At 40.3% G+C, this 27,572-nt stretch overlaps 1 protein-coding gene across 1 annotated transcript in view; it reads left to right on the top strand.

The window, feature by feature from the left end:
* LRRIQ1 (leucine rich repeats and IQ motif containing 1) overlaps positions 1–27,572 on the top strand; it is a 141,999-nt gene that overhangs the window by 84,195 nt on the left and 30,232 nt on the right. The window contains exon 23 of the mRNA XM_054177871.1: positions 26,355–26,487. Coding sequence (XP_054033846.1) covers positions 26,355–26,487 — 133 coding nt within the window. The remainder of the gene's footprint in view (positions 1–26,354; positions 26,488–27,572) is intronic.

The following is a 27,572-nucleotide window of genomic DNA, read 5'->3' as shown; positions in this document are numbered from 1 at the left end:
CAAGCCCTTTTACCTTCACAGGCTGGTAGTCAACGCTCTGGCAGAAAATTTGAGCTCCAGTCTATCTCCTCAAAAAAAAAAAAAAAGCCCTAAATAAATCTTTTAGAAAAGGCACATTCAAAATACTCCTGCTTTATTTCTTTAAATTGGGAAATGGGGGGTGGTGGGGGGAGAACCCTAGCATCAATAACAAGAACACATGTGTTATCTGTTAAATAACAGAATCACTACTTTTGAAAGGAGATGCCCTCGGAAGTGAAACAATTAGAACAGTTTCAGACTTTCAAACTGGAACACATCATGGCAGCAAATATTTGAGAGGTAATCTAGTTAAAATGTATGATGAATGTCTTTTCTCTTCATTATGTCTTTGGTTTACATTTGAAAATACAAATAAGACAAAAAGGAAGAGGAATGAGCCCAATATCTGATGCTTGTGTTTCTGAAGGTTATATTAGTCTGTCACAATTTGCTTTCTCATCTGGGCTACTGCATCATACTGACATGGTCATATCATATAAAGGAATATCCAAACATAGTGAGGACATATTGTTGGTGTAATATTTAACTGTTTTCCTGTGATAAAAGTAGTGATGAGTTGATAGGTAAGGAGTTGATATGCAATTTTGAAAGCTTGTCCACAACTTTAATCCTATGGGGCGATTCCCATGTCCAATTTCATTTAATAGCTTGTAGGAAAACACAGTTTCCAAACCTGAGTGACATCACGAAATTTTCTTGCATTTTAAGAGAGTTACCATGCTTTACTCACTGCTGTTATGAAGATTCCTGCAGGGGGGCCATTATTTGACATTCGTATCACAACAGCACACAGAAGTTAGTCAGGGAGAAGAAACCTCTCTGTATTCTATGCTTCATCAAGAGCATGAGGAAGCATTGTTCATGGTGACAGGCATTTAAATGTGCAGGAGCCATAGGAATGTAATTAAATGTGTGTTGCTGTACTGGGGGTTGTGGCTGTGTGTGTTAATACATACAATACATGTGTGTATGCACAGACCAGTGTATACGCATGCACCATAGGTAGGTATATGAATTCAGGAAGCCTACCATTTATATGTTTTCTACTTGTGTATTTTGCCAGGAAAGTAGAATTGTAGAATCATAGAATTGTTAGGGTTGGAAGGGACCTCAAGGATCAGCTAGTTTCAACCCCCCTGCCATGGGCAGGAACACCTCACATTACAGCAGGTTGCTCAGAGACACATCCAGCCTGGCCTTCAAAACCTCCAGGGATGAGGCTTCCACCACCTCCTTGGGCAACCTGTGCCAGTCTCTCACCACCCTGATGGTCACTAATATCCAATCTGAATCTACCCATTTCTAGTTTTGCTCCATTCCCCCTAGTCCTATCACTCCCTGACACCCTAAAAAGTCCCTCACCAATACTCTCTGGTGTAATTTGTAGTATCAGTGGTCATTTTGTAAAGCTGATGCTTTCTGCTGCAGTTCCTTTAACATATATTTATTGTATGATGTTGTTGTATAATACAGATTCATTTTTATTTAAATACATTATAGCTGCCTTCCCATACCTGAAGGGATCTACAGGAAGGCTGGAGAGGGACTGTCTAGCAACAGGACAATAGGGAATGGTGTGAAGCTGAGGGAGAGTAGGTTTAAACACATGCTAGGAAAGAGTTCTTCAGTATAGGGTGGTGAGATTCTAGGGGGTGTTTCAAGGCCAAGTTGGATGAGGCCTTGAGTAGCCAAATATTGTTGAGAGTCATCCCTGCCCATGGCAGGGAGATTAGAGTAGATGAGCTCTGAGATCCCTTCCAGGCTGAACCGTTCTGTGGTTCTGTGATAGTTATAATATATCATGACACTAACTTCAGTAAACTGTAAAGTAAGCCATAGAATATGCAAGTGTGGATATATTTATTGCCTCTCTATAGCCTGATCTAATGAAAGCCTGACTTGATGTACTTTCACTTCTGCTGATTTGCTGGATGTTTCCTGGGATTATGTATATTGCACTGCTCTTTTTGGTGTGCTGGGGTTATGCTTCCAGCACTGTTGCTGAGTTTGAGTTAGTGCTAGTTAGTTGAAACCCAGGATATGGCTGCTTGCTGTTTTAATGAATATTCTTGGAGACCTTTGTGTGTTTTTGTAGATTGTGACATTTCAAAGATCTGAAAGTTTTGGAAACTTTAGAAAGAATACAGATAGATTTCATCACTTCCTTGTTGTCTGGAGGCTGTTTCTGTTGTCTGAAAGTCTATTTCAGTTGTTGATTTAATGTAAAATACCCTTGAATATGTGGGATAATGCAGATCATGAATTGTAGGAAGAGCCTGTCCTTGACTATTTCTCCTTTCATGGGAAGTTCCAGTTAGTTCTGGCTCAATGTGTAACAGAGCATCTCTGCCAGCTGTGGTTCTGTAATTACAGGGTCTGCAATTTCACTTGCACAGAGGAAGGATACCTACTTTCCCAACCAACAATGGGAGCACTTTGTCCCAGTACAGCAGCTCAAAATTAATGAAGTAGCCCCAAGGCCTAGCACTTTGTTCTGCTACAAGCTTTGGGAACAGGATGTATCTTTTGGGGTCCTCAGTAATCCACCTACCACAACAATTTTGGTGTATTATCCAAACAATTTCTGTTCAGTGGAATGGGAAGTTGGATTCCCATCTGCAGAGCAAGTTGGAAGGATGTAGTCAATAAGCAGAGAGTCCAATCAAACTCTCCAAGTATTATTTCAATATGATTCACTTAGTTTCTCAGGATTTCACAGGCTCTGTACTAACTAATCATGGGGATGAGGTGATTTGTTGGGATGTATAGTGCGTTTACTTTTAGGCACATCCATGCCCATCAGTGGCACATCTGTGCCATACATTTCAAAGAGGTGGAAGCAATACAACTTGACTTCACTCAGGAATGTGCACAATGAGCAGTGCCAAGAAGTATAACTATTAAGAATGCATTGGGCTGTGTTGTCAAGATATGGTTTGCTGTGGCTTGGGAACCTGTATTTCTAACTGGCAGTGCTGTATTTCCTGTCATTTTATGCTCATTGGTGACTAAAGAAAACACAATGGGTGTAATGTTAAGACAGATTCCACCAATGCAAGCTTGATGAAGAGATTATGCTTTTTCAGGTGGCTTTTAATTATGGAAATATTTATTCATTTGTCTTTAAATTGCCAGCAGAAATAACATTTCTCTTTTTTTTCTTTTCATATTGGAAGAAGAATAAGAGGCAAAATGATCTTGTGATTATGTCTTCTGATTTAAAGATAAATATAAAAGAGCCATTTAAAGTTGTCTGGTTTCCAGCTTTCTGATCTTTGAATCATAGAATGGGTTGGGTTGGGAGGGACCTCCCAGAGGTCATCTAGTCCGACCTCCCCTTATGAAACTCCTCCTAGTCTCAAGTGAAAATTGTTGCAAAACACTCCTATGGATTATTAGTAGTAGTGCTAACTAAAAATGTGAATATGAGACTTTGCAGTGTTAATCTAAGCTTCAACCTGAGATCATTCTGCAAGCTCATTGAAATGTTACCTAATAATCAACTTGGTTTCTTAGATTTCCTCTGTTGTGCAAAAGGAACACACTGAAGAACAAGTACATGTGCTAATTAATGTTGCAAAACACTCCTATAGCGTGTTGTTATTACTAGTGCTAGCTAAAAATGTGAACATGAGACTTTGCAAGGCTAATTTAAGGTTCAACCTGAGATAACTCTGCGAGCTCATGAAAATGTTACCTAATAATCAACTTAGTCTCTTAGATTTTTCTCTGTTGTGCAACAGGAACACACTGAAGAAAAAGCGCCTGTGGCGATCAAACACCATTGTTAATTGATTCAAATCACTGATGCTTCTTAATACCTGCCTGAGAGTTAAAAGAAGGTACTGAGAGTGGGATGCTAGTATTAATCTTTTTTTTTTTTCCCCTTTATATATCTTGTCATTTGCTATTTTAGAGCATTGTAAAAGGCACCGAGCCGTAATTAGTGATTTGCGTTAGCTGTTTTCACTGGAAAACACGTAGGTGGCATCGACTCCCAGGAAGCACATTGTTTGTAAGCATACACCTCTTATTGGTGCTGTGGTCTGAAAAAAAAAAAGAGATTAATAGCTAACATTCTAAAGCAGGCCTGGCTGCAATTCTGCTAGCTGAATTTCCCATGTTTACAGCAAAAGGCAATTATTACTTGTATGCCAGGCTTTGAATTTGCATGCCAGAGCAAGGAAGAGGTTTCTGAACGGCACAGCCCTGACACACACACACACACAAAGAATGGAATAATGCATTTCCATAGAATGTAAGATCTGTCCTGAAATGGGATGAAAACATGTTACAGAAACCTGTATTGTGGAAGGGGGTCTATCTTTTAAAAACCTGAATTCTCTGGCTTTGTTCCTTATTATTTAGTTTTGAGCTCACACAACAGAACTTTCACATTGAAATATTTTCTCATTTTAAGGAATTAATGGCTCTCCACCAGCCCTTTAACATGTAAAATGAGTAGGTTACTTGTGTCCAGTACATCCAAAAAGAGCCAGGATAAAATAAACATAAGGAGTTGGATATCTTGGAAAAAATCTGTCATGGGTTTGGGTTAATCATCTCCAGAAGAAATTCAACTTAATGCCTGAAATGTAAGACTTCTTGGAGAACGCAGTAAAGCCTGAGGCAGTGTTGATCTGAAGGAGTGCTCTCCATGGGTCAGAGCTGCTCTGCTGGCAGAGTGCAAACCCAGTTCACAACAGCGGTACGCTGAGAAGTTGTAAAAGACTGCAGGGGCCTTACAGTGCACGCACTCAAGCTTCAGTTACATAGTTCTAGTGGCCCAGTTTCTTATTATAAAGTCAAACTAAAAAATAAATCTGTGCCTAATTTTCTAGCCTCCTGTCCATCAATGAGATACTGTAGGATTTTGCCAGCATTTGTGGAATGAAGCAATACTGAAATCATGGTGTATGTTTAAAAATAAATATCCAAACCGTCGGCTTTGTGCATTTCTGCAGTGCACTTCCATGGCTGAATATTTATAAATGATCCAGACATAGGAAAGTTTTATGAAGAGTTTTGCTTTTCATATTCCATTAAAAAAAAAAAAAAAGAGTAATAATCATTTTCTATTTGCTGCAAGTTCCTGAGCAGGAGCTATTTGCCATGGACACTTCAGATGAACTCTCGCTGTGGTGCTAGTCTTCAGGGTTCCTGTGTTCCTATGTGAAAGGTTTCTGACCAGGGTTCCTGTATTCACATGTTAAAGGTTTCACCTGCCTGTGTATTATCTCTCTGTTCCTGTCCCTTCTGTTTTGCAGGCTGATGTGATTTATGGTGGTATAAAGACTTTATTAGTGCTTATCGTACTTAAGTGTGGCCTCTAAGCTGAAGAGCATGTTTGTTTGTTCAACAATCTTCCTAAACTTGGATGTTATACAAGATTGCAGGATGAAGTAGAAATTGCAGTGCATTGTATGAAATTGCAGAACAAAGTGCAGACTGTCACCTGCACTTCAGCAGCATAGTAATTTACTAATCTTTAACACAAAAGGAACAGCATCTTTGGAGGGAAAGAAATAAATTACTGACTTTTTGCTAGTAATTGCCCAAATTTCACTCAAAATATCTTCAGAGGTTGAAAGCTATTTTTTCCTCACTGTTGAATGCAGTAACACTATAGTTTTGTTTGCATCCTCTGAGATTCTGCCTGGATTTTTTCCTCCCTTCCTTGGCATTTTGTGTCCAAAAGCTTGGTAGTGTAGATATCTGCATCTCAGCCAAGGCATGTACAAACACGTTGACTCCACATTCACAGCTTCTGATACTACATAAGGCAATCATTTTGGATGAATAGACCCCTGAGTATCGAAGCATTTCAAATCCTTTTTCGTTTGACCATTCAGTGACCTGATAACTATTTCCTGTCCCTAAGTAAGGTTGTGACCCAGGTCTTAGAGTGCAAAACGCAGATAATTTTAGCAACAAGTTAAATCCAAATGGATTTGGTTGAAGGGGGTAAAGGAGAATAGGTTTGGCTAAATTCCTCTAAAATAAAAGTGTTACAGGACTCGGATTTAGTACGTGCAGTTAAAAGTAATTGTCGAAGCTGTCGCCGTTAGTTTGGATGCCTGGGGACCGTAGTCAACATTAGGGTGGTTTATTTATTTGCTTTGCTTTGACTGAACAACAACAAATACTCTTTTCACACTTTGACAAACCCATTGCTAAGGAAGAGCTCATTAAAAGTGCATTTTCAGACCTATTCCAAGCATTTTTCAAAGCTGAGTCTTGCAAGCATGAAAATCACATCGATGAGCAAATTCTGCTTTAACATAGGCCGCAGAAAATGTGTGTTCGGTGTCCATAAAGGTACCATGAATGTTGCATTGTCATCTTAGAGTGGAATTTCCACCAGATACAGAGCTATGAGCAAGGAATGTAGTCTATCCTTAGAGGTATTTTATAGGTGGAAAACTTGTTCCAGTTGAATATGACGTGTTTTAAATCACAAATAAAAAAGTATTTGCTGCAGCTATACATTTTAATAGCAATGCCTCTCTGTAAACTTAAGTACTTCCAAGGGGTAAATTAAATTAAGACCTCCACCTCAGAGCTTTTCATTGATTTGAAAATAGAATTGCTGAAAGTTTCTAATAAAAGAATTCTTTCATCTTGTTCTGTAATGTGAACTATGGTTTTGTGGAGAATCAATAATATTAATGAGGTCAGTGATCTACAGCAATCATATTTTCATGTGCTTAAACTTGAGCACACGTTTAAGACTTTATGATAAGCAATAATATGTTGTGATTCAGCTACATAATCTATGATGGTAATGTGCAGCATTTTCCAAGCAAAATCTGAAGTCTTTGAAACCCAAATATCAGAAATTTTCTGCTATTGCATGCTCATTCTTACACCAAAGTCCTATACCTTTCATAAGCTTCATGGCTGATAGACCTAGATGATTTTAGAAGGAACTGCAAGCTACTCAGATATTTTATTAACAATTTCAGTTATTCAGTGATACCTGCACGTTATTTCTATAATGTACATCTTCCAACTTCATCACTTTATAGTTCAGTCCTTACCCTGCGCAGCACAGAAGCATTTGAGCACTTGTTTGGAATACATAAGTTTGTGCTATCTTGATGCACGCACCACGGATACTTTATCTGGTTTATGTGTATACAAAAAGTTAGAAGGTAATTTTTTCCCCCCTCTTCATATGCTTAAGAAAGGCAGCACACAGAGATGATACTTTTGAATAACATTTTGTTTCCATGCTAGTCTAGAATCGTTCTTTCTATGTAGGTTTATTGTCAGGTTAACTAATGAGCATGATTACAATTTCATAAATGGTTACACATAACCCAGTTCAGGTAACAAGATAAAGAAACTCAAGTAGCCAGACAAAAGAAAACTTTATTTGACTTGCACAATCATCATTAAACAAGCAGATTATTAATAGCTTTATATTTCTCTCTCTCTCTTTTTTTTTTAATGGTTTCTACATGCAGATTGAATATCAGGGTGACTGAGACATTGGCTGTGGAAAGTAATTTCCCTAAAGCTCTTGCATGCTTATCATTTTCCCAGCAAGCCCAGTAATTTTCAGTTCATGAAGAGACCAGAGATGTATCTTTTATTAGAGACAGGATTTCACTTCGCAGAAAGGAGAATTTAAACACCACTGCATATTTAAAAGTTAAATTTACTGAGAATTTGCTTTAGTAGCTGAGTGGTGAATGTGAAAAGAATAGTAGTGAATGTGAAAAAGAATGGTAGTGAAGGTAGAAAAGGATAGTGGTGAATGTAAAAAGAGTAGTAGTGAAGGTAAAAAAGAATAGTAGTGAATGTAAAAATAGTAGTGAAGGTAAAAAAGGATAGTGGTGAATGTAATAAGAGTAGTAGTGAAGGTGAAACAAGTAGTAATGAAGATAAAAAGAGTAGTAGTGAAGGTAAAATGAGTAGTAGTGAAGGTAAAATCAATAAATTAAGGGAAAAGTAGTGAATGTAAAAAGAAAGGAAGCTATGTGCTAGTGAGGCAGAAAGTTCTGATTTAACCTACCAATGACCTGGCTTTGTTTGTTCAGATGACAGTTCTAAAAGTGTGCAGAGAATATTCCCTTTTAATACAGTTATTTGCCGCAAGCCCTGACCTCACTGCCTGTCAGGGAGCAGGTCTGAATTGGCCCTTTCTCTGATATCGTGACATTGCTTCTGTTGCCTCGATTGTGACCTCTGATTGCATGATACCCCTGAGAGTTCAATTTAATAAGCGTGACTCCTGACTCTTAGCCAGGTCTGCCTTCTTAGGTTTTGTCAGACTCTGCTTCTAATCTGGTCTGCATATGCTAAAACACCGCATAGACTGTCATCATACTGTGTGAGTCGTGTGCACTATAGTCAAACTTCTCTTCCCAGCATCTTTCATTTGTTGCAAATGGAAGTATTTGTAAAAGCTGACTGAGAGTACATTTTTAAAGTTGCTTCTTCCACAGTTAGAGCTGTGCTTGGGATCAGGGAGGTTTATACCTTTGTATAGTTACTGTTTATTCCCTATCTTAGCAAGCACGTGTGTTGTCCGTGCATCATACTCATTCCTTACTTGGAAACTCGTTTTATTTCCCCTGAGAATGTGTTACATATTTCTATCCCTTCCCATCAACAATATGTTTGTCCATTATAAAAACAGCAGGGGCAAATCCCCTTTTGTTCATTGTGTAATTAAAACAGTTGCACAAGGAGACAGTACTGATGAGCACGCAGAGCACTGAGAGGTGCTCAGGACCTGTCAGGTGAAAGCTGAAGAATCTATTCGCAATCCAGGAGAAGGTGAGTAGGATTCAGACTTTTTAGGTGTCATTGAAAATTAGATATCTTGTATTTAGTGACTATTTCCCTTCATCTCTGCATTCTTTTTTTTTCCTGTTTTCTTCCTCTTCTAGCCAGAATCCTGAAGGAGTCTGATCTGAGACCTGGCTGCCATGGGAATGGTGACGCTATTCAGACTTTTATCCGATTGCAGGATCCTGAACTGGAATATGGAGAAGCTCAAAGATTTAAAAGAGAGTTTCAAGAACCATGGTGCAAGTTGCAGACAAATTTCTGTCTTTACTTACATGCATATTTTTTTTTTGTATTGTTGGTTTAGGTGCATTTACCTTTTGCAAGCCTCTGTATCATACTGCTTCTGTGGATTTGCCTTTTGAGAAAATCTCGCTGAACCAAATGATGTTTTCTGCTCGTTTTGGTAGATAGTTAAAAGAAACCCAAACACCAACAACTCTGTAAATGTTACCATTTCATATCTAGTTCTCCCTTTCTTCAACTGCTTTACAGAATGCTGTTTGCTTTTCCACACAGCTCACTTCATGTTAAAATCCTGTGTTGTACAAAAAGGAAACTGTATCAGAGTCTTTCTTACAAACCAAGATCTCAGATACAGGGCTAAAAATGGGTGTTTTCTTCCAACATTCAAACTTGGCAACGAAATGCTGTTCATTCTCCATGTTGGTGACTTTCACAGTGGAAGTAAAATTTTGGGTTGGCCAGTGAAACTGTATTATATTTTTTTTTTAAGCCTATAGTTAAATCCCCATGTAAGATAATACAATTTTAAGAGCCTAATTTAGTCTGTAAGGTTGTAAAAGTCATAATATTATCATCTGATCCCTTATCCAGGATTAAACAGTGTAAGGTTAGCTATTGAAGTTCCTTAATCTCAAATGGGAGTTTGCTTACCTAATTTTAATTGAGGGAGTTTCACTCCTTTCGGGGTCTGGTCTTTAGTGCTCTTTAAGTTCCTGTGCTGTTTGCTGGAGCTTAGATAATTGGCTGCAAACAAGCAAAGTTAGGACCGGGCAACTGGTTTACCTGCTGTCAGGCAACAGGTAAAACAAATTACAATTTTAAGTTAATTAGTTCTGCCTGTCTTGAAAGCTATTGCAAATATCAACAGAATGCACACGAGGCAAATTTCCCCATTCAGAATCTTCATGGCATATAAAGCATCTAACTTACTCCCCCTTTCTCAAACAATTTTCTACATGCATAGAAATATTTGTCAGTGATTTGGGGAGTTTGGTAGCAAGCCTAGCTGAAATGTTTACTAAAACACAGACTTACTCTAAGAAGAAAATGGTTACAGCCAGGCTTAAGGAAGATTAAATTCCATTCAGTAGTAGCACTCATTTGGGCTTTTTGTTAATTTTCTCATTCAAAATAAATTTGACTAAAGGTCTAAACAAAATTCTGTAAAAGAGCAAGACGGGTCAGGGATCATTTAGTCCTTTTCCAACTCGAGTTTCTTCATTCACTAAGGTAAATGGTTCAGACTTTCTCTGCATGGGTAGAAAAAAAACCCCCACTGTGCCAGCGTGACTATAACTGATCCAAATCAATTGTGACTTAATTCCTGTGGGGCTGAAGGCTTTTGAAGGTGTTGGTTTCTCTAAAATGATACACAGCCTTTTAATGATTGCCTTTGTCATGTCTTTACAAGCTGAAAATTCTAGTCCAATTAATCAGAAGTCTGTAAAGATACCACAGCTCTTTGAGCCACAGCAATTACAAATTAACCTGGGGCTACTTGTAAGCAAATTGTGGTTTTGTTTTGAGTTTTGTTTTTTTTTACCTGTCCTTCTTTACAAATGGAATTCCACACACCCCCCTCCACCCCTCCATTCTCCTTTTTTTTCCCCCTGGAATTTCATCCTTTTTATTTCCTGCCGTGATGTATCAACCATTCAAGCACAGCTTAATAAGAGGAATTACTACTTTTATTTCTGCATTTATTTATAGTCACTCATAAGCTTACTATTTGGGGTTATTTTTAAGCTAGGTATAAATAAATAAGAGCTATACATGCTGGAAGATTAACTCACTTTAGATGCAGGGTCTTAAGAAATACAACCATGCCTATCCGAGACTTCTTTCCATTGTAATTCAACGAGCATTAAATCAAGCCGTGTTTATCCGACGCTTGGCATGATGACAGGCCTGATCTTCAGTGTTCTGCTCTGAAGTAAATCAAACAGCAGCCTTGCATTTAGCATTTGTGTAGAATTTGCGTGCCCTTTTTGACAGTGTGGAGTAGTTCTGTTCTTGTGCATTATTGCACTGGCAAAGCTGCGAATTGTTGTCACGGGACCTTCATCAAATTTCAACGGGCGTTTTGTGTCAGCATCAGAAAGGCAGCCAGAAAGAATTTCACTCACACAACATAAAGCACTTTCAAACTGAAATTCTGTAGCTACATAGTAGATGACCAACTCATAAGTGTTTATAACTGAACTGCATCTTGATACTCATGGAATCATAGAAATGTTAGGGTTGGAAGGGACCTCAAGGATCAGCTAGTTCCAAACCCTCTGCCATGGGCAGGGACACCTCACACTAGATGAGGTTGCTCAGAACCACATCCAAACTACACTTAAAAATCTCCAGGGATGAGGCTTCCACTACCAGTGCCAGTGTCTCACCATCCTCATGCTGAATAACTTCTTCCTAACATCCAATCTGAATCTACCCATTTCTAGTTTTTTTCCATTCCCCCTAGTCCTACAATTGAGTTCCCTCAAAGGAACTTAATTTTTTTTTCCCTTTGAGTATTCTTCATTGATAGGTACCAATCACATGGTACTTGTGTACATCATGTGTGTTGATGAACATGAGTTCTTAAAAACAAGTTCATACATTACCCAGGAAACTATCTAGAAAAAAAATGTTCATTCTGAAGACTGAACATAGCAAAGCCTCTAACATACATTCCCAAGCTGTGATACAAAATTCCATATTTCAGTTATTTAGTCATTAATGTGATGATACAGTTATTAAAGTGGTATATGTCAACTTTTGTGACTTCCTCCTGATTCTAATGATTATTTTTAACACTTCCATAGTGTCCCTGCCCATGGCAGGGGGGTTGGAACTAGATGAAGCTTGAGGTCCCTTCCACCCCTAACAATTCTATGATTCTATGATTCCATAGGTATCTTCTTGTCCTTACATTTTTATATTGAACAAATCTCTCATTAAGTTTGGATTCTTTGCCCCTTTCTTGTACTTCTAAATCCTGGACGTGAGGCAGAAGTTCTTCACCATGAGAGTGGTGAAGCCCTGGAATGGGTTGTCCAGGGAGGTGGTCGAGGCCCCGTCCCTGGAGGTGTTTAAGACCAGGCTGGATGAGGCTCTGGCCAGCCTGATCTAGTGTGAGGTGTCCCTGCCCATGGCAGGGGGGTTGGAACTAGACAATCCTATACTACCTACCTTAATGAATGTCACACTCAGTAGAATTTGACAGTATCACTAAGGTTGGAAGAGACCTCGAGGATCATCGAGTCCAACCTGTCTCCACAGACCTCATGACTAGACCATGGCACCAAGTGCCACGTCCAATCTCCTCTTGAACACCTCCACCACCTCTCTGGGCAGCACATTCCAATGACGAACGACTCACTCGGTGAAGAACTTTCTTAAATCACCCACACCTTCATGATGAGTATTCAGTATCACTAAGGTTGGAAGAGACCTCAAAGATCATCGAGTCCAACCTGTCACCACAGACCTCATGACTAGAGTAGGGAGGACACTACTGCCCACTGCAGGCTTGAACTCACGACCTTCCCATTAAGGGTCTTATGCACTATCAACTGAGCCACTTTTCATTATTCTCCTCACTTCGAGTCTAAACTATTTCTTGTGTTTTGGATTTTATTTGCCCTCTTGATAGGGGACAACATCCTGCACTATTAGTTAGACATCCTGGTTTTTTGTTTGCTTGTTTGTTTATAATTCCCTTGGAAAATCTGATGTCTTAAATAATTTTGCTTGCTTTATTGAATTTAAAGAAAGGTATTCCTCTGGCTTGGACTTCATAGAGAGGCTGACAAACATTTCTTGCTCAAGGAAGACTGTTTCATTACTGAGCAACTGAACACCTCCACTCAAATTCCTGTCAGTTAGAAACAATCTTAATAATCTTAAGAAAGAACTGGACCTGTCTAAAATGAAAATCTATCAAGAGATTCTGTAAACAACAATTGTTGCTGTTATGCATGTCTTCATTTTCTCCTGGCCAAGATGAAATACATTCCTCTTTTCACAAGAGAAAGTCTGTTGTGAAGGGATTAATAATAATAATAATAATAATAATAATAATAATAATAATAATAATAACCCAAACAAAAAAAAAAGGGGCCCATACTAGGAAGATTTGGAGGAATGAGCTGATAGAAATTCTGTGAGAGTGTAGGTGGTAAGAATAAACAAAATAGGCTCAATCTACTTCAATCTTATTTACTCCTTGCATTTACTAATGGAGAATGAAGCATGGAGGTGCTGAACACGTTGTTTCCAAATATTCTTTCACACCTCCCTGATTTCTTTGTTTCTTCCAGGGCCTTGTCTAGCCCAAAGGTCTCTGGGTTTCTCTTGGCTGTACTCCAGATTTACTTCTCAGCAGTGCTGACGATGAATTTTGTCCATCCTGCAGGGCCGAATCAAGCAGGACACAGACTACAGAATCAAGCAGTACATAGACTACAGAATCAAGCAGTACATAGATTACAGAACACCCTGTTCATAGAAAGACCATACCAAAGAATAATGAGAAAGTGCACCATAATGCTGTAAGGGTTTTGATGTAGTTTTTGAACTTGTAAAAGACTGAGTGGATCTTGAAGAGGGTGGAATGCAGGAAAGAGCAGTTTACACCAGGCATTCTTTGTGTGTATTGGGGTAGAATATCCTCCCTGTCATTTCTCCATTTCTTTTTGGAGTTTGGGTTTGGTTTTAAGGTTTGGTTTGTTTTTAAGAAAGAACCAACTTACTTTTTCAAATATGAAGTTATTTCCTGTTATTGCCCAGCCTACACATAAAACAAGTCTGCCTTTTGGAAGCTGGACTGAGGAATGTTAGTCTGTTCTTTGTAGTTGGAGTGCTCATCAGTATTGTCTCCTTGTGCAACTGTATTGTACTATTGCCACAATATAAGAGTCCAGAACACTGGGGATGAGAGTTTGATGCTTGGATACCTTCAGTAGTAAAACAAAAAATACCCAGAAGCAGCTGATAATATTTCAAGTGAGTGGAGTGAGTCACTGTACAGCATTTAATCAAAACCTTAATACATTCAAAATCATAGACTCTAGTCACCAGAGCTTGATATTTGTATTCCCAAACTTGAAAAGTTTCAGAAAAATCATGAGGCTGGTGAGACACTGGCACAGGTTGCCCAGGGAGGTGGTGGAAGCCTCATCCCTGAAAGTTTTTATGGCCAGGCTGGATGTGGCTCTGAGCAGCCTGCTCTAGTGTGAGATGTCCCTGCCCATGGCAGGGGGGGTTGGAACTAGATGATCCTTCTGGTGCCTTCCAACCCTAACAATCCTATGATTCTATGATCTTAATAAACAAATGTTTGTTTAGGTTACTGTCCTGCCTTTTTTCCCCCTCTCATTATTTTCCTGCTTTCCTGTGGTGAAAAATTCACATGAGCTTTGTCATCCACTGAGGTTAGAATAAATAACCATAACCATGGCTTATTCCCATGTTAAACAACTGCTGGAGCATTCGGAAGAAATAAACATATTTTGCATCAATTGCAAATCAATCATCACTTGCATCAGTTTCCTTGATGTGAATGTATTTGAACTGCAGTTCACATAAATCTGAAGGTAGTGGTTTGAATGGTACAAAAGCGATCAGTTGAATCAAATGGTTGGGTATTGGTTTGGTGAATCAAATGGGGGAACAGTGGTTTGAATGGTACAAAAGTGACCAGTTGAATCAAATGGTTGGACATTGGTTTGGTTGAATCAAATGGGAGAACAGTGGTTTGAATGGTGCAAAAGTGACCAGTTGAATCAAATGGTTGGGTATTGGTTTGGTTGAATCAAATGGGGGAACAGTGGTTTAAATGGTACAAAAGCAAACAGCTGAATCAAATGGTTGGGTATTGGTTTGGTTGAATCAAATGGGAGAACAGTGGTTTAAATGGTACAAAAGTGACCAGTTGAATCAAATGGTTGGGTATTGGTTTGGTTGAATCAAATGGGAGACCAGTGGTTTAAATGGTGCAAAAGTGACCAGTTGAATCAAATGGTTGGGTATTGGTTTGGTTGAATCAAATGGGAGAACAGTGGTTTAAATGATGCAAAAGTGACCAGCTGAATCAAATGGTTGGGTATTGGTCTGGTTGAATCAAATGGGAGAACAGTGGTTTAAATGGTACAAAAGTGACCAGCTGAATCAAATGGTTGGGTATTGGTTTGGTTGAATCAAATGGGAGAACAGTGGTTTAAATGGTACAAAAGTGACCAGCTGAATCAAATGGTTGGACATTGTTTTGGTTGAATCAAATGGGAGACCAGTGGTTTAAATGGTACAAAAGTGACCAGCTGAATCAAATGGTTGGACATTGTTTTGGTTGAATCAAATGGGAGACCAGTGGTTTAAATGGTACAAAAGTGACCAGCTGAATCAAATGGTTGGGTATTGGTCTGGTTGAATCAAATGGGAGAACAGTGGTTTAAATGGTACAAAAGTGACCAGCTGAATCAAATGGTTGGGTATTGGTTCGGTTGAATCAAATGGGAGAACAGTGGTTTAAATGGTGCAAAAGCAAAAAGCTGAATCAAATGGTGGGATATTGGTTTGGTTTCTGGCTTATGTTTTTAAGGCAATAATGACTTCTTTGGAGGACAATCTATTAGAGAGTGTGGACCTGCTTTAAACCAGTGCACTACTGTTCTTTTTCTTTTTTCTTTTCTTATTACTAATTGACTCTTTGTATTAGCCCTCATAGAATCATAGAATCAATAAGGTTGCAAAAGACCTCAAAGATCATTGAGTCCAACCTGTCACCACAGACCTCATGACCACTAGACCATGGCTCCAAGTGCCATGTCCAATCCCCTCTTGAACACCTCCAGGGATGGTGACTCCACCACCTCCCTGGGCAGCACATTCCAATGGCTAATCTCTCTTTCTGGGAAAAACTTTCTCCTCACCTCCAGCCTAAACTTCCCTTGGCACAGCTTGACACTGTGTCTTCTTGTTCTGGTGCTGGTTGCCTGGGGAAGAGACCAACCCCCTCCTGGCTACAACCTCCCTTCAGGTAGTTGTAGAGAGCAATAAGGTCTCCCCTGAGCCTTCTCTTCCCCAGGCTAAAAAATCCCAGCTCCCTCAGCCCCTCCTCATAGAGCTTGTGTTGCAGGCCTCTCCCTAGCCTCATTGACCTTCTCTGGACATGTTTAAGAGTCTCAATGTCCTTCTTAAACTGGGAGGCCCAGAACTGGACACAGGACTCCAGGTGTGGCCTAACCACTGCTGAGTACAGAGCACAATGACTTCCTTGCTCCTGCTGTCCACATTATTCCTGATGCAGGCCAGGATGCCATTGGCCTTCTTGGCCAGCTGGGCACACTGCTGGCTCGTGTTCAGCCAGCTGTCATTCAGTACCCTCCAGGTCCCTTTCTGCCTGGCTGCTCTCCAGCCACTCCAACCCCAGCCTGTAGCACCGCATGGGGTTGTTGTGGCCAAAGTGCAGCACCCGGCACATGGACTTGTTGAATGCCATCAGGTTGAACTCTGCCCATGATCATCAAGTCCAACCTGTCACCCAAGACCTCATGCAATCCCAATATCTTTCCCCAAACAGAATTTCCATTTCTTATCCCAAGATTGCCTGATCAGAATAGCCACAAATTAGCAAAAGGGGGAAAAAACCATAAATAAATCAAATCAGCAATTGCCTGTGTGGCAGCTTCCTGTAGACACCTTAGGAATGTGCTGCCCAGGGAGATGGTGGAGTCACCATCATTGGAGGTGTTTAGGAGGAGACTTGATAGGGTGCTTGGTGCCATGGTTCAGTTGATTAGGTGGTGTTGGATGATAGGTTGGATGCGATGATCTTGAAGGTCTCTTCCAACCTTCTCTTCTCTTCTCTTCTCTTCTCTTCTCTTCTCTTCTCTTCTCTTCTCTTCTCTTCTCTTCTCTTCTCTTCTCTTCTCTTCTCTTCTCTCCTCTTCTCTCCTCTTCTCTCCTCTTCTCTTCTCTCCTCTTCTCTTCCTCTTCTCTCCTCTTCTCTTCTCTTCTCTCCTCTTCTCTCCTCTTCTCTTCTCTCCTCTTCTCTCCTCTTCTCTCCTCTTCTCTCCTCTTCTCTCCTCTTCTCTCCTCTTCTCTTCTCTTCTCTTCTCTTCTCTTCTCTTCTCTTCTCTTCTCTTCTCTTCTCTTCTCTTCTCTTCTCTTCTCTTCTCTTCTCTTCTCTTCTCTTCTCTCTTTAGGTTTATACACAAAATCAGAGAGGTGGTTTATATCTTAGGAAATATCACAATATGAAACTGATATTGTTATGTAGGAAGTTATAAGATAAATGAGAAGTTGTGTTTAAAGTGCATGAAGGGGTAGAGAAAGTGATGACAGCCCATAAAAGTTGTGAAAGTTGGATAAATTGAAACAGTGTTTAATGCTGCCTTGAAGGCAGTGCCAGGAAAGTGAAGCTTATAAAGCAATTGAAAGGGAAATGTACCATGTTCACAAGAAGAGTAAAAGACATCAGCAGTGTAATATGGAGTGGTAGCTTGCAACTTATTTGTGGGATCAGAGGGTTTGAATGAAAGGAATTAAATAATCAGGAGATGCCAGGAAAAGTTTGTCAACAGTGTTGTGATGTGAATAGAAGGAAACCATTTTAAATGAGGTGGCTGAAAAGTACACTGTTGAAGATTAAGTGAGACTTGGATTTGCCTCCATGTGGGGAAAGGAACAAATTGAACCTAAACAATAAGATAGGGATAAATGCTGATTGCTGCTACTGAGTAGAGGAGGTGGGGTGTTTCTGCAGAGGCAGGAAGAACAAACAAAATAGAAACTTGTGGGAAGGACCAAATATGAAATCCTGTTGCCCTTGAATTCTGGAGCTGACATTTGTAGTTTCAGTGGTTGAGGAATCTCGGTGATATCTCAGCTTCTGCATAATTAATAACAGGATGTGAAAGACGCCACACAGAAAGCAGAGGCTGAAATCTAACCAGTGATGAAGCACGGACTAAATGAGTGAAACTTCGTTAATTTTGTTAAAACATTCAGAAACAGAGCAAAGTGTTAAAGACAGCAAAAAAAAAAAATAGGTATGAACACAGGGAGAAAAAGGACAGCCAAAATAAAAACTATGGTCTTAACTGAGGGTGTCATGAACCCCTGGATTTGAAGAAGGAGGAAAGGTATGAGAGTGAGGTCAAGAAGAGTCATATGAGAAAAAGGACATTGTTACAAAGCACATTAAGAGATTAGAGAAGAGAAGGAGGTTTGCAGATAGTATCATACTAGACCTCATTCATAATCTGGAAAAAAACTATAGTGCCTAGTACTATGCTAAAGATCACTGAAAATAACATTAACCCCATGCAGTGCTACAGGCTGGGGTTGGAGTGGCTGGAGAGCAGCCAGGCAGAAAGGGACCTGGAGGGTACTGATTGACAGCTGGCTGAACATGAGCCAGCAGTGTGCCCAGCTGGCCAAGAAGGCCAATGGCATCCTGGCCTGCATCAAGAATAGTGTAGCCAGCAGGAGCAGGGAAGTCATTCTGCCCCTGTACTCAGCACTGGTTGGGCCACACCTGGAGTCCTGTGTCTAGTTCTGGGCTCCTCAATTTAAGAAGGACATCAAGACACTTGAACATGTCCAGAGGAGGGCAATGAGTCTGGGGAGAGGTATCTAGTACAAGCCCTATGAGGAGAGGCTGAGGGAGCTGGGGTTGTTTAGCCTGGAAAAGAGGCAGCTCAGAGGAGACCTTATTGCTCTCTACAACTACCTGAATGGAAGTTGTAGCCAGGTGGGGTTGGTCTCTGCTCCCAGGCAACCTGTGGCAGAACAAGAGAACAGTCTCAAGCTGTGCCAGGGGAAAGTTCAGGCTGGAGGTGAGGAGAAAGTTCTTCCCAGAAAGAGAGATTGGCCATTGGAATGTGCTGCCCAAGGAGGTGGTGGAGTCACCATCACTGGAGGTGTTAAACAATGGCTTAGATGTGGCTTAGTGGATTAGTGGATTAGTTGTCATGAGGTGTTAGGTGTTAGGTAATAGGTTTGGACTTGATGATCTCTGAGGTCTTTTCCAACCTTGCTGATTCTATGATTCTTTTGCCACAACCCAGTATTTTGGGCATGTAGTGATTGTCTGTAATGCTTAGGAGTGTTTAGTGACTTCTGAGAAAGTAAATTTCTGACAAATGTGTCAAATGTTTTGTGGAAGAGAATTCCACTCATTTCTCTTACATTTTACTCTAAGTTTCTGGATGGTTTCAGGGCTGGATATGGGGGAAAGGGTTTTTTAGTATTGTTATTTTCCTGACTGTTTCCAAAATCTTCCATTTATTGCCTTGGTATCAGTGTTGCTCTTATGTTGTTCTTACTTTCTGTTCTGTGTGTATTATAGAATCATAGAATTGTTAGAGTTAGAAGGGACCTCAAGGATCATCCAGTTCAACCCACCCTGAGATGGGCAGGGAACTCACACCAGATCAGCTTGCTCACAGCCATGTCCAGCCTGGCATTGAAAACCTCCAGGGATGAGGCTTCCACCACCTCCCTGGGCAACCTGTGCCAGTGTCTCACCACCCTCATGGGGAAGAGTTTCTTCCTAACATCCAATCTGAATCTACCCATTGCTGTTTTTTTCCCCATTCTCCCTAGTCCTATCACTCCTTGACACCTAAAAAGTCCCTGTGTATTCTATAGATTGTGACAGAAATAATGCCTTTTTTTTTTTTTTTTGCTGATCAATTTATGGAGAAAATGAGCTTTGAAGTTGTATTTTAGGTTTAGGATTTCAAGATGATTTATTAATGTGTGTTGGGATTTCAGGATGATTTTTTAATGTGTATTACAACTATAGGAGGAGGAGATGAAATTATCAACATCTTCACAAGGTATATATATACCTATATATATATATATATATAAACACATACACCTATATATATATACACACCTCTCTCTATATATAAATATATAGCTTTAATTTTCATTCAGAATAATATTTGTATAAAGGATGTGCACTCAAACACAGGCTCTTAATATATATTGTGCAATGTGTACCATAATACTGACAGATAAGGCAAACATTCAACTTATTATTAACAGCATAGACATTAATTTTATACTGCTTGATTCCTGCATTAAGAGCACCATTCTCCAAGTACATATTGAGAAAATTAACTCTGGTCACAGGTTTTTTATATTAAGAGAGGAAAACTAGAATGCTGAAGAAATTCCAGGCCCTTCTTTTCACATTGTAGGTCTTAGTTTCCTTAGTCTCTTGCTTTATTTGCATTGCCCTCTGTACGCAAGCAAGTTTTGAAGTGAATTAAATCACCCTCTAAACAGAAAATTCAACTGTAGAAGGTTGGATACAATGCAGACTTCTCTCCACATTTCTCTCTTTCAAGAAACATATGACATATTAAAGTTAGACCTTTTATCTTCCCATCATCAACAAACAGATTTGGTTTGGGGTGGGCAGTGGGGGGAGGAATCACACTGTGTTGAATCAGATTGTTCAGCATCCTCTTACATATAAATTAACAAGGAGTCGAGCAGCTAACGGGTTTGCAACAACCAGGGTCGATGTTTTCTGAGTATAGAAGCTGAAAATTAAAATGCAGGCTGTAAAAGACCATGCTGAATGTAGACTTTGGGTACCCATCTTGCTTCTTCTTGTGTACTGCTGTGTTGTTAAGCACATTTGCCCCGAGCACTCGGGAGCGTGGGTAGAAGGTAGTCCTTAGGCAGCGGGAAGCATAGGTTTAGATACTCCACAGCCTGGTGGTGTTTGAGTCCTCATCTCTCACATGCCAAGCTGATCACTTTGGGTAGTTTTCCAGTCCTCTTTGTAAAGCTGACTGCCATGACTGAGGGCGCAAAATGCATCAGTCTTGTAGAACAACATAGGAGAGGAAAACTCACTCTGCCTAGAATTTAGGACACTTCACCAGAAGTAGTTCACAGATTCTTAGCCCCTCCTTTAACTCACTTAATGTGTTGTCTAGAGATAGTCTGATTTAAAGTACATAAGCAGCATCCATACTTCAAACTGAACATGAGTCATTCTGATTTAAAGTACAGTCAGTCTGATTTGAACTCCATAAGCAGCATCCATACTGCAAACTGAACACGAGACATTCTGTCTCAAGGAATCAAAGAATCAACCAAGTTGGGAAAGACCTCAGAGATCAGAGCATGACAGTTGGACACCATGACCATAGAGGTCTTTTCCAACTGAAACAATTCAGTGATTCTATGCCCAAAAAACCAATTGGACTGATGGAGGGTGACATTTTTCTTGCATCCTTGTTCAGGTTCTTATGGGTTTGCACATTGATTTAGGGCCCTATAAAAATGTGATATTTCTTTTAATGTTCAGCTCCAAGGATGTTTCAGGTTCCCAGGCCCATGTGAGCAAATTCTCTCTTCCTTTAGGAAGGAAGCATCTACTTAAGGTGCCCAAATTCCGTAGGAAAATAGAATAGAATAAACCAGGTTGGAAGAGACCTTCAAGATCATCGTGTCCAACCTATCATCCAACACCACCTAATCAACTGAACCATGCAACCAAGCATCCTGTCAAGCCTCGCCCTGAACACCCCCAGCGACGGCGACCCCACCACCTCCTCAGGGAGCCCATTCCAGTGGGCAATCACTCTCTCTGTGTAAAACTTCCTCCTAACCTCCAGCCTAAACCTCCCCTGACGCAGCCTGAGACTGTGTCCTCTTGTTCTGGTACTGGTTGCCTGGGAGAAGAGACCAACCTCTGCCTCACTACAATCCCCCTTCAGGTAGTTGTAGAGAGCAATAAGGTCTCCCCTGAGTCTCCTCCTCTCCAGGCTAAGCAACCCCAGCTCCCTCAGCCTCTCCTCATAGGGAGTAGGTATCCCTGAAAGCTGCACTGGATCAGGCCTATGTGCATAGTGTGTGAGTGGATGATTAATTGGCAACACCTACAATTCTTTACTGTATTAATACCAAATGTAAGACTATTCCCATCTTAAATTATTAATGTGTGTGTGTCATTATATGTTAAAAAGGGGGGGGGCGGGGGGTGGTAATAAAAGAAAGAATAAATCAGAATGATTGGAAGCTTAGAAGTGATAATCTAATGCTTGTATGATACAGTACATACCTCTGAGATTAATTTGGGTTGTGCCGCCTTTGATGCGTTCCTTTCTCCTTTGAAATTCTAAGAGTTGTCTGGGCTTAACAATTAAAGATTAGAGGTCTGATCTATTTCAAAGATGCAGAATGCTTACTGGTCCTGGGAACTTCAGTGGAATTTGTGAGTGTTAGTACTGCTGCAAAATCAGGTCCAGGTTTAAAAAAAAACCCCAAACAACCCAGAGCTCTAATTTAAGAAAGCCACCAAGCAAATGTGTGTTAAATGCTACTGATACACCAGATCCTCAAGCACATGATGTTCATAAGTAGACTAGAAAAAAATGATAGTGCTGTCCTTTCATATTTTAATATGTTTTGGTAAGAATCCAAAAGAGATGTTACTATAAAAAAAAGTAAAAGTAAAGATATATTCCAAATATTAACTGAAATATTGGTGCTAGAGAGAGAGAGAGTGCAGAGGAAGGCAAGGAAGCTAGGGAAGGGCCTGGAGAATAAATCTGATGAAGAGCAACTGAAGGAGCTGGGGATGGTTAGTTTGGAAAAGAGGAGGCTGAAGGGAGACCTCATTACTGTCTACAACTACCTGGAAGGAGACTGGGGAGAGGCTGGTGCTGGTCTCTTCTTCCAGGTAATCAGTGATAGAACAAGAGGGAATGGCCTCAAGCTGCCACTGGGGAGGTTTAGACTGGACATTAGGAAATATTTTTTCATGGCAAGAGTGGTCAGGCATTGGGATGTGCTGCCCAGGGAGGTGGTGGAGTGCCCAAGCCTGACTGTGTTTCAAGGTGGTTTGGATGTGATGCTTCGGGATATGGCTTAGGGGTGAACTTTGTTTTAGGTTGGACTTGGTGATCCTGAGAGTCTCTTCCAACCTGAATGCTTCTGTGATTCTGTGAAATTATTGAGCAGTGTCTGCCTATTTGAGAAACAAAAAACAACACCACAAGTAGCACTAATATGGAACAAGAACACTTTGTTTAATAGCCAATATGATTTTAATCTAAAAAACAACAAAACCAAAATGAAGGAGTTGGGGCTCTTCAGTCTGGAGAAGAGAAGGCTCTGAGGAGACCTCATTGTGGCCTTCCAGTATCTGAAGGGGGCTACAAGAAGGCTGGGGAGGGACTTCTCAGGATATCAGGTAATGATAGGACTATGGGGAATGGAATGAAGCTGAAGGTGGGGAGATTCAGGCTGGATGTGAGGAGGAAGTTCTTCACCATGAGAGTGGTGAAGTCCTGGAATGGGTTGTCCAGGGAGGTGGTTGGGGCCCCATCCCTGGAGGTGTTTAAGACCAGGCTGGATGAGGCTCTGGCCAGGCTGATCTAGTGTGGGGTGTCCCTGCCCATGGCAGGGGGGTTGGAACTAGATGATCCTTGTGGTCCCTTCCAACCCTGACTGATACTATGATAATCATAAAAACCAACCAGCCAAACAAAAAAGAACCCAAAAAATGAGCTATTGTGTACCATTTTACCTTGTCTCAATAATGTTTCTGTAATTAACATGCAAAGTTAAATGTAAATAAATAAATGTATAAAATGAAGCCAATTCTGCTTCCAACATAATTCCATCAAAAATTCAAACTGCTACTGAGAGCACATTAGTCACAATTATTCTGGGAAAATAACCTGACAAGTTAAAAGGGTTTTGGTTTTGGTTTTGTTGGGCTGGTTGTTTGTTGTTTTGTTGGGTTTTTTTTTTGTATCATAGCTTATTGTACATGCATCTTGTTTTGTCCATCACAGACACAGAAACTCAGACATGAACCTCTAATACTGGTTTTAACCCACTAGCTAGAGACCCTTTTTAATAGAGGAAAAGGTTACAAGCATTTTGGTAAATACATGAATCACACAGAATCATAGCATCCATAAGGTTGGAAAAGACCTCAGAGATCATCAAGTCCAACCTATTACCTAATGCATAACACTTCCTAACAACTAAACCATGGCTCCAAGTGCCACATCCAAGCCTTTTTTGAACACCTCAAGTAATGGTGACTCCACCACCTCCCTGGGCAGCACATTCCAATGGCAAATTACTCTTTCTGGGAAGAACTTTCTCCTCACCTCCAGCCTAAACCTCCCCTAGTGCAGCTTGAGATTGTGTCCTCTTGTTCTGGTGCTGGTTGCCTGGGAGAAGAGATGAACTCCCACCTGTCTACAACCTCCTTTCAGGAAGCTGTAGGGAGCAATAAGGCCTCCCCTGAGCCTCCTCTAATAATATTGATCCGTTCAATGAAGAAGGAATTCTTCCTTCTTAGGAAAAATGAACTGTCCTGATATTAGTGGTAATACTAGACTAAATTTTCTGTAAATACAGCTAAGAAAAAGGCTAAAGATAATTTCTTGGGAAATTACTCCTCATTGGAGAACATATGCTATAAAAGCAGAAGGTTCAGTCCTCCAGGTCTGCGCTTACAGAGTTGTGCAGTATGTTTCTTATTCCTATTATAAGTCAGGATCTTCTTCATCTGAAGAGCTGTAGGGGTGCTGGTGTAGTTACAGACTTGAAACCCATTCATTCCCAAAATCTAAAGGTCAGAAAGCTATACTCCTGAGCCAGGAACAGGGGAAGACAATATCACAAACTTAGGAAAGAAATGGCTCCCACTTAAATCAAGGAAGCTGACGAACTCTGTAATATTTGCACTGATTGAGTGGTTGACTTTTGTTCATCCCTGACAAACTCATTTGGGTCCATAGAGTGTGTGTATCCAAGCTTTTCATTTTCTGTCTTCCTAAGAAAGTTAAGTGAGAGTTCTTTACATCAGCTGAGGAGAAATTGTTCTGCCAAACTTCTAGTCTGTGGCTCACTAGCAAGATACCGAATACAGCATTAACCAGGTTGGAAAAGGCCATTGAGTCCAGCCACCCAACACCATCTAATCAACTAAACTATGGCACCAAGTACCCCATCCAGTCTCTTCCTAAACACCTCCAGTGATGGTGACTCCACCACCTCCCTGGGCAGCACATTCCAATGGCCAATCTCCCTTTCTGTGAAGAATTTCCTCCTAACATATGACTTCATAGTCTCAGCCTGGAACTTGCCTAATTTTAATAGACTGATTATAGGTTTGGCAGTTGAACACATTCAGCCTAAGAAATGGATTTGATTTAAATAAAGGCTCTCTATACCAAGGCAAATGGAGAGCACAACCAAAAGATGTTTGTGTTTCAAACTATGAAACAAGAAGCTATGACAGTTTAATAATATTCCCTTAGAGCTAAAAGATGAAAGCAATGAGCTCACTGCAAGGTCAGGTAAAATGCAAGAGAGTAACTACATTTTGCAGCTTAGGCAAAACTGTAATTTTTACAGAAGGAGAAGCACCTCTGCCATAAGAATAGGCTGAGGGAGCTGGGCTTGTTCAGCCTGGAGAAGACCCCAAAGGGGACCTTAGAGCTGCCTTCCAGTACCTGAAGGGATCTTGCAGGAAGGCTGCAGAGGGTCTTTTCCTGAGGGTGTCTGGAGACAGGACAAGGAAGAATGGTTTGAAGCTGAGGGAGAGCCAGGCTAGAGTGGCTCTGAGGAAGTTCTTCAGTATGAGGGTGCTGAGACTCTGGAGCAAGTTGCCCAGAGAGGTCATGTATGCCTCCTTCCTGGGGGGTGTTCAAGGCCAGATTGGATGAGGCTTTGAGCAACCAAGCCTATTTGAGAGGTGTCCCTGCTCATAGTGGGGAGGGTGGAGTAGATGATCTCTAAGGTCCCTTCCTACCTAAACCATTCTGTGATAAGTTTAAAAAATGCTACACATAATGTAGCCAACCTCTTAAATGGTTAAAAGGTTGATGAACAGCCTGGGAGTGTAGATAATGTTGCCAAAACACTAATAAAAACTAAGGCTTAAAATAAGAAATATGATGAAACCATTTATCTCAAAGTTAGCTCTGACATCTTCACCACCACCCCACCACCCCCTTTAGAGTTATTGTTAGTGAAATCATTCACAGTGGGCAAAACCAACACAATGCAAAGGGAGATGAACTATGTCCTTTGCTGGTTCAAGTGCAAAAGGAGAGGTATGTTCCTACATACATGAAAGGGACCTCAAGAGTCCAACCCCTCTGCCAAAGCAGGATCACTGAGGGTAGCCATAAAATAATATAAATAAAAGAAATCTATTCTAAAATAATAATGGAAGGCAGGAATATCTTTTCTTTTCCTTTTTTTTTTTCCCTCTCCAGGTGAAAAAGAAGAATTTTCTCAGCTGGATATTACTTTAGAGGAGAAATTACAGAGAAGAAATGACTTTACATACCAATGGCTTCATACACAGCTTTTGGATTATGAAACAACCAGTTCCAAGGATGTGAAGAGGTGAGGTCATTGCCTTTGAATTAGATTTTATTATTATTATTATTTTAAATTTATCTTGTAAAGTGATCCCCTAGGTTAATAGTTCTAAACCAAACATGGCTTTGTAGCTAGCAGGCTGTGCACTGTATTTCCAGGTCCCCAACCACAGTACCAGGCAACCAGCACCAGAACAAGAGGACACAGTCTCAAGCTGCACCAGGGGAGGTTTAGGCTGGATGTTAGGAAGAAATTCTTCACAGAAAGAGAGATTGGCCATTGGAATGTGCTGCCCAGGGAGGTGGTGGAGTCACCATCACTGGAGGTGTTTAGGAAGAGACTTGATGGGGTTCTTGGTTGCATGGTTTAGTTATTAGATGGTGTTGGGTGATAGGTTGGACTCAATGATCTCAAAGGTCTTTTCCAACCTGGTTAATTCTATTCTATTCTATTCTATTCTATTCTATTCTATTCTATTCTATTCTATCTATTCTATGCTATGCTATGCTATGCTATGCTATGCTATGCTATTCTGTTCTATCATTGCAATTGGGTTTGTAGTGATTGTGCTGATGCTTCTTCCACAGTGATAATGACATGATAAACAGTTCAGCATCTACATGGCTCTGTGCTAGCAATGCCCTGTTGTAGAGTCTGGGTGGAAAAAAATATCAAAGTGCTCACTCATCATATATTTTATAACTTTATTGGTATATATTATGGTTTTATGTAATTAGATCAGCTGTAACATTATCTATACTGTTAAATTCGATTAAGAAAGCAAAACCCCCCTCAGTTGAACTAGATAGTGTGTATTTATATTTTGTTTTCAAAACATAAACCAAGCTTTCAGATCTCCATGGCATGCTTTAGTAAAATGTTGCAAACATGCTCCTTCTATATTTAATTTTGGTTATTAACCAGGTAAAATTTCCATACATTTAAGGGAAAGGTTAATCTCATTTCCTAAACTAACATGAGGATACAGTAAGTATATTTTTTGGTCATAAATTCAATATAAGCCATTGGTATCTTAATGAAGTCATTAGTAGACACAATGCCAAGCATCTCTAATAAAACCAAACAATGTGTCTGTAGGCAGGCAATGA

This window comes from Dryobates pubescens, chromosome Z (genome assembly GCF_014839835.1).
Source record: "Dryobates pubescens isolate bDryPub1 chromosome Z, bDryPub1.pri, whole genome shotgun sequence".
Classification (NCBI taxonomy): Eukaryota; Metazoa; Chordata; class Aves; order Piciformes; family Picidae; genus Dryobates; species Dryobates pubescens.
This window is presented reverse-complemented; position numbering and strand designations above follow the sequence as displayed.